The sequence below is a fragment of the Physcomitrium patens genome, chromosome 2, assembly GCF_059467195.1.
Source record: "Physcomitrium patens ecotype Gransden chromosome 2, ASM5946719v1, whole genome shotgun sequence".
NCBI lineage: Eukaryota > Viridiplantae > Streptophyta > Bryopsida > Funariales > Funariaceae > Physcomitrium > Physcomitrium patens.
The window spans coordinates 16454105-16466521 of NC_143411.1; the positions used below are offsets into that span (position 1 = coordinate 16454105).

The 12417-nt window shown below is 43.4% G+C and overlaps 2 protein-coding genes across 2 annotated transcripts; one reads left to right on the top strand and one right to left on the bottom strand.

The window, feature by feature from the left end:
• The first annotated feature begins 1031 nt into the window (after positions 1-1031).
• On the top strand, positions 1032-4636 carry LOC112295424 (phosphoribosylaminoimidazole carboxylase, chloroplastic). The gene is made up of 2 exons (XM_024546999.3): positions 1032-2263; positions 2673-4636. Exons 1-2 carry the CDS (start codon positions 1598-1600, stop codon positions 4119-4121), a joined length of 2115 nt encoding a protein of 704 aa, XP_024402767.1. The 5' UTR covers positions 1032-1597; the 3' UTR covers positions 4122-4636.
• Positions 4637-4816: 180 nt separating this feature from the next.
• On the bottom strand, positions 4817-12142 carry LOC112295418 (NF-X1-type zinc finger protein NFXL2). The gene is made up of 16 exons (XM_024546985.3): positions 11455-12142; positions 10739-11009; positions 10314-10517; positions 9372-9882; positions 9049-9162; positions 8740-8795; positions 8360-8426; positions 7913-8005; positions 7655-7740; positions 7344-7506; positions 6715-7050; positions 6318-6508; positions 6089-6173; positions 5549-5755; positions 5311-5391; positions 4817-5159 (listed from the first exon to the last, which is right to left on the bottom strand). Exons 1-16 carry the CDS (start codon positions 11765-11767, stop codon positions 4998-5000), a joined length of 2940 nt encoding a protein of 979 aa, XP_024402753.1. The 5' UTR covers positions 11768-12142; the 3' UTR covers positions 4817-4997.
• Positions 12143-12417: the final 275 nt, after the last annotated feature.

Here is a 12417-nt window from a genome sequence, read left to right on the forward strand (position 1 = left end):
ACAAAATACATTTTTGCAATAAAAATTAAATTTGACTTATGAAAATTTTATATTGTTGTAATATAGGTGATTAATTGTGCATGTATATAATGATTTAGAATATTCAATTAAAACTAATTAACATTATTTAGATTGGTGTTTCTATATTGACAGTTGCACGGCATGCATGATATTAAAATCAATTAGAAGTAGTACTAATATATACATTTATTAAATTAGTAAAAGTATTACTAAATAAATACAAGAGAATAAAAATCAATTGCTAATCAATAGCATGGGCATAAAATAATAATAAATCAAATAAAATGTTATAATATAACAATTTTTTAGAATATATAATATAAGTCCTTTAATATTACATATGTTTGAAACATATGCCATGACAATATTTTAGTAAGATCTTGGATTTTTCCTAAAACAAAACCATTCACTCATTAATAAATAAATTTGATGTTAACATTTAGTAAAATATCAGGTCTATTTAACATTTCTATATATATATACACACACACATATATATATATATATATATATATTCATATACTATGTTAATTCTATAATATTGCAAAAAGAATAGTATAGAATTCCTACATTAATAATATTTTAAAAAATTATAACAAAATATATGATGTATAGGAAAAAGAAAAGAAATCACACATGATAAATGTGAAATGGTTAAAAGAAATGGAAAAGGAGAAGCTCACCACCATAGTTCATTCGGCCCTCTCTCTTCTATCCAAAAAGAATAAACCCAATAAGAGAGAGATGCATGATTGGTATGGAAATTCCCATTAATACTATTAATCCCCCAGCACAAATGAGTAAGAAAGAATGTTGCCCCTTTTATGCCTCCCGAATGAGCGAAGTTGATAAGCTCAACCACGTCTTTGTGATTCCTTCTTCCAGGTTCCATCCGACGAACGTAACTCTTATTCATCCACCAAAGCACAACCCTCGTCGACATTATTCATCCGTCGCGTCTCCTGCACTCCCTCACCAGCTCTCCGCCTCCGCCTTCCAAATCCTGCCTCAAAATGGGCGCAGCCAGCTCGCAGGTCCTCCATGTTGGTTGCAATTTCGCGGCCTGATTGCCGAGAAGCGACGGACGAGCTCTTTCGAGTGGTTTTTGTTTCGTGCCTTTTGGTGGTGTAGCGAGGAAGAGCTATTGTTTTTGTGTGTGGATGTTTGTGGGTGCTTGTTGCTTGCAGCCGCTGATTAGTGGGATCGCCCTTTGTGTTGCGGTGAAGAACAATTTCTCCACGTTAGATAACGCGATGGTTTAGAGATTTTGATAAGTGGGGTATTATTTGTTTATTTAGCGAAGGTTAGATTTAGGATTTTTTTTTTTTTTTTTTTTTTTTTTTTTGGGGGGGGGGGGGGGGGAGGGGGGAAGGGGGGTGGGCTTCATTCAATCTTTTTTGGTTCTGTTTATTCTCGGTGAAGGGTTGAGTCGGTTCAGAAATTTGAGAGGAATGAGATTAGAGTTGCACCGAGGACCGAGGAGTGTGTACTTGTGATTTATTGTGTGGTAGGCAGCTCAGTGTAGGCATTGAGCTGCTTTGTTTTCCGAGTATTTGAGGGAGTTGAAATTGCGGCAATGGGTGTGTTGTGTGCCTCATCGCAAGGAGCTGCTCTGAAAAGTCTTGTCGACGCTCCTGCCAAGGTCACCGCCTCGGCGGCTTCGTCTGCACTCCCACTTCCCGGTTTTGCATCGGGGAGGACTGCGAAGGCTTTGAGGTCAAGTAGGGAGTGCCTGACCATTGCTTTGAAAGGAGGGCTTAGCCAGGGTTTAGGGAACTCTTGCGCCGGAATTAGCAGAAAGAGAGAATTGCGCCTCACACAAACTGCTATTTCGGCCACAACTGAGTCCTCTGAAACTGTGGAGGATCACCAGGAGCAGGGAGACGTCGCGGTCATGAACTCTAGTGGGTGCGAAACGTTGTGCACAACGACATGGGGTCTGTGTGATACGGTAATCGGGGTTCTCGGCGGCGGGCAGCTCGGACGGATGCTCTGCCAAGCTGCCTCTCCCATGGGCATTAAAGTATCTGTTTTGGACCCGCTTGAGGATTGTCCAGCTGGGAACATTGCGTACCATCATCAAGTTGGGAGTTTCAAAGATATGCAGGCTGTTCGGGAATTCGCTAAAGGATGTGGCGCTTTGACTGTGGAGATTGAGCATGTGAATGTTGAGACGCTCGAGGCTCTTGCACGCGAGAATGTCGACATTGAGCCCAAACCTTTCACAATTCGCATTATTCAGGTCTGGCATTACTGAATCTCAAATTCGACCTTGATTGCTATTTACCTGTAGTTTTATTGCTATGGTTATGATTTCTTTCTAGTTTTTTTTTGCTTGTTTGTTTTTGGAAACAGATGGATGGGACTCTTTGCTATTAAGAGAGGTATTAGCAAAGCAGCTGAGTCTGTGTTGCGAACAGTGAGCGATTTTTAGTCGGTGTTTGGATACTGGACTAGGTCTATGTTCGGAGGTGAGGGGTTCCAGAAAACCCTTAAACCAATTCCTGGGCAAAATTTATTGTTGGTAGTCCATGTGATATCAAATTTGTTTAGTAAACATCTCTCCTTGTAAGAGGTTTATTTATTTATTTATTTATTTTAATTTTCCCTTTCTCCCTACTTTTAATATTTTTTGGTCATGCATCGTGCAGGACAAGTATATGCAGAAGATGCACTTCAAGAAACACGACGTAGCCCTTCCCGAGTTTATGAAGATTGACTCTGCGGAGGAGGCGGAGGAGGCTGGGAAGTTGTTTGGCTACCCGCTGATGTTGAAGAGCCGGCGGGACGCATATGATGGACGCGGTAACGCGGTGGTTGAATCCAGGGAAGCTCTACCCCTAGCGATTTCGTCCTTAGGGGGCATTGAACGGTGTCTTTACGCTGAGAAGTGGGCGCCATTTGTAAAGGAGTTGGCCATCATGGTGGCTAGAGGGAGGGATGGTTCCATTCGCTCCTTTCCAGTCGTCGAAACCACACATGTTAGCAACATTTGTCATACAGTTGAAGCTCCGGCCCGTATCCCTAAAGAGGTCGCTGAATTAGCCATGCAGGTTGCAGAGCGAGCAGTGGGATCTCTATCTGGAGCTGGCATGTTCGGTGTTGAGCTTTTCCTTCTCAAGGATGGAAACGTATTGCTGAACGAAGTCGCACCGAGACCCCATAACTGTGGACATTACACAATCGAATCATGCTTCGTCTCCCAGTATGAGCAGCACCTGCGGTGTGTCCTCGGGCTTCCTCTCGGCGACCCCTCCATGAAGGTCCCTGCCGCTTTGATGTACAACATTTTAGGTGAAGCAGATGGAGAGGAGGGGTTCACCATCGCGCACAACATTATGCGTAGAGCCATGTCTGTGCCAGGGGCGAGTGTACACTGGTACGAGAAACCAGAAATCCGGAAGCAGAGGAAAATGGGGCACATCACGGTTGTAGGCCCAACGGCTGAGGTTGTGCGAGCTCGTATGAATTGGATCATCAACACGAAAGGCATACAAGATTACCCCAAGAAAAAGCCATCCTTCGTCTCTGGTGTTCTTCCTTCGAATGTAGCCACTGCGCTGGCAAGCTCTTCTGAAGATGCAAAACCATCGGGCCCGCCTGTTGGAATTATCATGGGATCGGACTCAGACTTGCCAGTAATGTCTGCTGCTGCAGAGATTTTGGACTCATTCGGTATTCCATATGAGTTGACGGTGGTGTCTGCTCACAGGACTCCAGAGAGGATGGTCTCATACGCCCAGACTGCACACAAACGTGGTGTAAAGGTGATTATCGCTGGGGCAGGAGGAGCTGCTCACCTCCCCGGGATGGTTGCTTCTTTGACTCCGCTTCCTGTGATTGGAGTGCCTGTGAAAGGAAGCCATACAGATGGGCTGGACTCGTTGCTGTCTATCGTCCAGATGCCACGAGGAATTCCCGTTGCTACAGTAGCGATTCAGAATGCAACAAATGCAGGTCTCCTGGCTGTGCGGATGCTTGGTGTAGAGAGTGATCAGATTGTTGATAAGATGGCTGCCTACCAGAACAGCTTGAAGGATATGGTGCTCGAGAAAGCAGAGAGGCTCGAGACTATCGGCTGGAAAGAGTATTTGAAGTGATTTTCATATCTCAAAGTTCATTGGAGTATGGATGGAATCGACGCTTCAGGGTTGAGATTGGCACATGATCTTGTGAAGATATGGGCATTATTCAGAGGAGTGGAAGGGAATTCTCGAAGAGACGCAGGCATTCGCATCATATCCACTTGCCATCATATTTTGCAGTCTAAATGCTTATGGGTCGCTTCCCATGTAGTGGGGCCGTTGCGGCCGCTGAAACTGGTGTTACTTTAGCAAGTCTTCACGAGGCTTAGCACAGTGAAACTTTTGGCAGTTGCATCAGACACCTTTTTGATAGAGTTCTTTTTTACCTTCGTCTTTCACACTCGAGCTTGCTTAACCTAACTCAACATTTTTAATTATCCTCTAGAAACTTAGTACTATTTGTTCTGTATTTTGTTTACAACAGATCTTATTGATATGGCTGGTGTGTGCGATGCGCTTTTTAATCAGCGGCTAAGAATCCAATGAGAAGTAAACTTTCACTGTGTTGCACACTCCTTTTTTACAATGTAGGCATGTGCCTGAAGGTCTCCAGCTTGTTTGTATTGGCACCACTGCACCAGTAATGCGGTGCGCACATTTTTGGCAAGACATGATTAAAAGGTGGACTGATTCTCTATCGACTTGGTTCCGTTGCAGCTGCTAGAATCTCAGCATCCACCAAGGAGGACAACGAATGAAATAGGCATAGATTGTACAGTTCAAAGTAATTGATATTACTGGTTCCTTCCACGTGCACGCAGCTTCATTTGGCATTGGCAACGGAAACCAATTAAATTTGATAAGAGTGACGCTTCTTGTCCCTCAAAACATCTACAGGATAAGATAACAATACATAATATATGATCCAGCTTGTGAAACAGAGATGCAGATTTAAAAGCCTCCAGACATGCGTCTACGAGGTTTAACAGCATCACGAGCGTCCATCCACCGAGACAGTGCCAACAAGCCTTTGTAACCGTAAACAAGAACAAGAAAAGCACCAACTACCAAAAAACCTATCATTATCCAGCGACCTGCCTTGACAATATTCTCCTGCATGTACAGAGTCAGAAGTAGTCTTTAGGATAAAATTCTGAACGTCTTGAAAGTCAGGACACATGTCTTAAATGCCAATACTTAGTAGAGACATGCATTCTGTACACACTCTAAATCCTAAACATGGATGAATAAGAAGAAAATTCACCTTGAAGGCTGAAGGCTTAGTTGTATCGTCCAGGTTACGACCTCTCCGTTTTTTTGGGACCTTAACTGGTGCTGTATTCATCTATATAACAAGATAACCACAAAGACATCACTCAAACCAACATATAACAAAATCTTTTCAGTCTTACGCAGAAAACATCTGCATAAAACTAAGACTCTTGTGGAAATTATATCAAATATTACGAGAAACATAACACTGGACAAACAAATTTGCACACCTCAGGTTCTTTCGATTTGCGATGTCGCAGCAGTTCGGTTTCCTCTTTTTCCCTCCTTTCAGCAGCCAAACGTGAGCACTCTTGATCACAAGGTAAGAGCCCCACTCCAAAAACTGCACTCTTTTGTGAGCCTTTTGGTAGGGCAGCTTGTGCATCACAACAAAGCCACTCTTTCTTGAGGCGTTGGCAGGCACATCGTACAGTCACCTGGCATGAACATAACAATTTCGAGAAAACTTGGATCAATATACACTGGTCAACGAAGAAGCATAACGAAAGTGGCTCTGATCCTTGCCTAGTACAGCTTAACTAGGACCAGTACTGACCTTCAACGACGGTCAGCGGGTTAAAATCGTAAACAGGTCACTCTTCAACAATTCCTACACAAATTACATATACGAATCCAGTGCAACCTTCAAATTTCGAGATGGTTACAAACTCTAGACACGAACACCGTTCAACCAGCTGAAGGCGGAATGAAAATACAGGATGCATTTCATGAAACAGAGAAACTAGTTGCAGGTTAGCTCCAGAAAGTACCTTCTTGCGACAGCTGTCAGCGGCCGTTGGACAAATTCCTGGATGACAAATATCCGGACATAGATGCGAGCAATTTGGGAGTTTTCTGAAGAGAACCCACATTGTCTCGGTTCATTTGTTGTTTATAAGATGAAAATAGCCACGTAGTAATCAAAATGAAACCTACCAAGGTCTATCAAGAATTGCCTCGAATCTGAATTGAACTGAAGAGCAAGAGCATTGTATGTACTTGTGGCAAGGCCCACCGCAACTCAGTAACTTGGCTCGTTCTTTGTCGGAGACCGAATTGAAGGCAGTGCATTCAAACGACTGAACTAAAGCCTCACAGTGGCAAGCACGCTTCAGGACAGCTTTACAAGGTTTGCAATCCCCAATGTGACAAATTTGAGTACATGGATGTGGGCACCGAAGGAACCGCTTCTGCCAGCAGAAATCACATGGAATACATTAAAAATAAATTCCCGACACTATTTCTGATCAAACAACCATTAAATCGCTAAAATGGATCCTATATACCTGGTGCAACCATAACAATTTGGAGCTAAAATAATGCAAGTAGAGAAGATACTTCAACGGATTGGCACAGAATTAAGATGGTAATGCGAGAATAGCAGAACGCAACAGACCTTTTGACAAGGTAACCGACACTGTTCACAGCTATCAACAACCTTAACGTTGTCAGGTTGTGTTGAGGTCTCCTGTACCAAATTGTTACTGTTACCCTTTTCATTAAGTGGCGAGGATCCATATTTACCCCACACTCTCTCAGGCTCATCCGTTGGCTCTGCCAAGTCTATCCCAGAGGGCATGACTACAACCTGCTTAACATAAACTTCTTCCCCTGCCACAATGCGTGGAATGGTGACAAAATGGCATGAATTTCTGCAAATATGATTTCCACAAGCCAGCGGGTTGCCGCAGAGTTTGCTACACCGAAATTCAGCACTCTGTGAGCATACCATCTGCATAACGATCAACTTGACATTAGTTAAACCAAAGATTGGGATTCTGAGAAAAATGTTTCTGAATACAGACCTAAGTATTTAAAACGATAAGTGACCAAGTTAAACGCAATACCAGAAATAATATCCTAACTTACAGGTACGAGCACATGGTAATCTGCATTATGAAAATGAGAAGACAAATGTGACCCTCCTCGATTCCTCAGAAACTATCTGAAAGTGTCTGCATTCCGAACTGTAAATGGCTGGAATATTAACGGACTAGATGCAAGACCTGAGACACTGGTACATACCGTGCGCTCACTGCCTTGATGCTGACCAAGACATTTCTTTACAATTCGTTCAGAGCAAGCCGGACAAGGTTCACCAATACTAGCTGATCCGTCGTGAATAGGTTTCTTCTTTTTGGTCTTATAAGTGTAATCAGGATTTGGAACAGGTTTAGCCCCATGACACCTGAAATTAAGAAAAGACGCAGTTCGAAAACACGTATGGACGGACCCCTTTCAGAACACAAAACTAAAGATAAAAGAATTTTGTTCATAATATTGTTATTATATAAAAACCATTCAAAACCTTAAATGGCGCAACACGTATCACATACCTCTCTTTGCAATTGTGGCCACACGGTAATAGGGTCATACAGGGCAGCTGACATTCTGGACAAGCACCATAATGACACCTGTGTGGCTGCAAATAATTAACGCAAAAATAAAACTGATATCAGATCGGTGAATATGGAAAACCCAGAACAAAAAAATGAAAATCCAAAAAGTATTGATAAGAGTACAGCCTCCAAAACCAGAACCACTCAGGTCATGTCACAAAATAGTACTCGCGCTTAGGAATGTCAGGTTAATACCTTGCAATTTGAGCCATGATTGCACTTGGGGGATATCGAACAGAGCTTTACGCAACGTGGAGGCCGTTGTGTTCTTTCTGTTCCACAAGGTACCTGACAACTACACATATCAGCAAAGAAAAGCGCATATGATCCTCTAACTCGTAGGTGCTGAAATCAAGACATAAAGCCCTACTTTATATTTGACCCCAAATCCAAATTACAATTTAGAGTTAAAAAACAGGAGACCGCAAATAATAAAATTGCTGGGATGTAAAAACCCTAGAAAAGTAGAGTTCTAGACAACAATCGGATTCATTACTACAATGCCCAGATCTACAGCAAAGATATATCAACAAAAAGAACAAGTATGACCTCCGCATGCCATATGAACAACTCTTATCGTGAACACAACGTCTTCATATAAGCTGCACAAATAGAAATTAATACTTGAGTTCATGAGCGAACCTGGATGCAAGTTGCTCCACAAGCGCATGAGATTTGCACGTTGATAGGACAAGGTGCACACAGTCCTCTGCCAGCCACGACATTCCTTCAAGTCAAGATCTTTCGAATGAAGTACACAATAGCCAAATTGTCTAAGTAGTAGATCGTACACATGCTATCTCGTAGTAGTTGCTTTGATGAAATAAAGTGAAGTGGCGGATATTATATACAAGGTGATATTCTAGTAACATGTGACGAACTTACAAAAGTGGATACTCAACGGGATTCCAAACCTGTTTTACCTCTCTACCAGCGATCCGAACCTACAACTTGAACTCAAAGGGCGGCAAGAATTGATAGAATATAATTTATAATAATGTGGACGTCCAAAATTTGCAAACCTGTGACAGGGAGCTGGGCACTTATGATTCCCGCACTTCAGCCTCCGGCCGCACACCTACAAGTCCTTACCATGTCCCATTTTAATTCAAGTATTGTGAATATAAACATGGAGTTAGACTTCTCACTCAACAAACATGTTCGAGAAAAGAGATGGCCCCATTTTCAAACTGTTATGAGACGACACCAACTCCTACAACAAAGAAGGAGAAAAAAACTATTCATGTTTATACTTGCATTCTTCTATTTTTTAGAAGAAAAAAGTAATCAAAGGAAAAATATTTCATTGCGAAACCCGATTAAAATCAAACCTCTGAGCATAGTGGGCAATCCCCGTCACAGCAGCGACGTTTACATGCATGCCGACCACAGTCTTTCATTCGTTGACACTTCCTTTCACATAACAGTTCTTGATGGCAAGGGACCTATGAATTGCAGGCATTCGTCAAAGAAGGTCCATGCTTATCATAAATCGTTGCCCTAAACTGCGGATCTCTCACAATGATCCCAATAAAAGAATAAACCTGCAACAAAATGCAAATACAGGTCTAACGTATGCTCCGCCCCAGCACCAGAACAGTGTGCAAACTTCCTCAACCATCAAATAACGCACAGCTTCAGAGTGGTTACTCACCTCTTTCTTGAGACTTCCACAACGACAAGATTTCACAAGAACAACACGACACACTTCTTTGCATGAGCCATAATGGCAGCGCTCTGAACAGCGATGGATTTGACAAGGTAAAACTTTTTCGCACGTTGAACCGCATGTGGGTATAACCACATCACAAGGGACTCCCTTGTGCTCTACTTTTCCACAGGGGCAGCTCCTCTTTCCCGTTAAATAGCAATCCCCACACGGTCCTGAATGACAGCCTCTTTGACAACAGTGTTTCTGGCAAGATAACTGTCGACCACAAGGATTCTCACACCTAAAATTTGACTCTGCACAAGCTCGAATTGCACTCGTCTTCCCACATTGACATTTATGCACGGCAGTTTTGCTACAAGGGGGACAATCTCCGTCATGGCAGGCATTTTCACACTTGTGTTTACCACAGCTAAGAACCTTCTTGCATTCTCTTCCACATGAGAATTTGCTGTGCCCACATCGCCGCATTTTGGATTCGGCTCCACAAAAGCAACTGCAAGTTGTCGAAGAAGCCAATCACATAAAGTGAGCAACTCATCTCATTACTGGTTTTCTGCAGAAGCTACTCAAGAGCGAACTATCGCACCCTTGCATAGAAGAGAAGTGAAGTACGAATGACAATTACTACAAGTTCTAATAGTAGAAGGGTGTACAAAAAGAGAGTTATTCTCGTCTGACAACATGGAATGTTAATCTCGAAGGAAAAGACGATGAAAATGGTTTACAATAGCCATCTCCATGCTAGCAGAGCGATCGTCAAACAACCACGCCCAAGTCTAGGTGACATACCTAACCATTTTAATACGCTCATCCAATTAGTCTATTCTTTTACAAGAAAAATGGGAGTATACGAGTGCAATGTTTCAGTAACAGCATTGCATTGCGCGACTTAACTTAATTTATTCACCTTGAGATCTAAAATACCTGAACTTGAGTAGCTGGGGACATGTCGGACACGGTCCAGGGTGGCACAACAACACGCACTCGTGGCCACATTTACTCGGCAAAGCTCGACCGCATCTCTCTCCACAAGTATGAGGAGCCAGCCAAGGATCATGTACTGGGTGCTCTTGTTTCCCACAAAAGCATCTGTATTCCCGTGGAAGCTCTGACTTTGAGTAATCGGTCCTACAAAAAAAATTGCCAAAACAAACGCCTTTAAAATCTGTGGAAGAGTGAGAATCTCAAAAGGGGTGACCTTCTCCTATGAATAAAACTCCTAGGAAAACCTTAAATTCATCATTGACACAACGTACACCAAACTCTAACCCAAGCTCTGAATTTGTTCTCATCTATTATGGCAACTTTAGAAGCACCCATGATGCATCACTAGGGCCAATAAAGCAGACCTGCATTTTGGGCAGTGCCAACAGGCTTTGTCCTCTGCTTCCGCTTGGGCTGCAGGAAAATGTTGGCCAGACAATTGGCCAAGGGAGCGAATTGCAGCTGCTCCGAGAGCTTGACGAGCCCATGATTGTATGCAGATGAGATGAAAAATCACATGACAACCGGCCTTGCAGTCCCACACTGGATCTGTGGCTCTTACTCGCTCTAAGCAGATCAAGCAGGACGTTGCACCACTGCGTCGTGCCAATAACAACGATCGAATCTTCGTTAATCCTGGATTAATGATAAACAACGACGAGTTCGTCACTGATTGCAGACTAATGAAAACAGGGTCATATCTATGAATGCTTTCAATATAAAGCACACATCCGATTCCGCCTTACAAAAACAAATGAATAAGCTATTCAACTGAGACGCATGTGTCTCATAAACCCTAAACCCACTAGATTGTACCAATGAATTGCGCATGCCTGTAATTAGCACACCCTCAATTTCTCCCAGAAGAAAGAAGTGTAGCTTCCAAATGCATCGAATCAAATCAAAGCCTACCCTACCCTAGATGTATCCAGAAATTCGCATGTCGATACATTTTTACATTGATGGGATCCGACAAGCAGGTGTTGCCCTTAATCTGTGTAAACATCTTCTAGTCCACGGAAGAGAATAACAACGCGAAAGCGCAGCTCCTCACACTGAGTTCTTAAGAGAAAAGCGACACCTGTGTCATCAATGTCTTCTGTGGTTGGATAGTCAGCCATGATGGCAGACTCCAGAGCATCCACATCGCGACCACGAGCACCGCCCTCTCCTCCGCTCTCTGAATCCTCGTCACTGGAGCTGTAAATCGGATCTGCCAAAGCCGGTTGGTTAGTGAAAGACAACGGAGGGTTTTTCACTGGCATTTTGATTGCGGCACTAGCTTGGCTCTGAGGTTGGTTGCGGAGAGGAGTATTCCAGGCATTTCGTCCTTGAGATGAAGTGCCTGCGGCGTGACTCACGCTCCCTTTGTCCATCGCTCTAGCATGAATCATTCAAATGAGACTTCCACCCAATGCCCAAAAACCACCGCTTCGTCTTCGGACCTGTGCCCGCTACAAAAGATAAGAAGATTGCTGGACACTACCGACTCAAACCTATTCGGCGAACAGATCACCTAAAAGATCACCTCCAGCTATTCCCAGCTCTCAGCGAGGGGCTGCATCGATACACACTAAAATCCATAAGCCATTGAGAAGATCATCAACTGACGGAAACGGACAACTGCGAACACTCGAGCATGAAGAAGGATCACACACAATGCCACATAAACATGAGATCTAGAGGATTTGAGACTATTTCGCCAAAAAAAAACACACAAACACACACGAGAATTTACACCATAAACTAATAACCCAACCCCCCGTGAAAAACCCACAATCCCGCAAGCATCGTAGAATCGTGTTGCAGAAACCTCCTTGCTCAATCTACTGTCTCGAGACATCTGGGCCGTCAGATTCCAGATTGAATCCTGGCCGTTACAGGATTTATTGGGAACGCAGGGAGGGAACGTAAGGGAACCAGGGGGCGGGTGGTTTGGAGGGTGGCTAGTTGGGAACTCAGAACCCATTCCTGATTGGGCCCGCACGGATCCATATTCTACCCCTCATTGGGCCCACACTGATCCAAATTCACATGGGTGCGG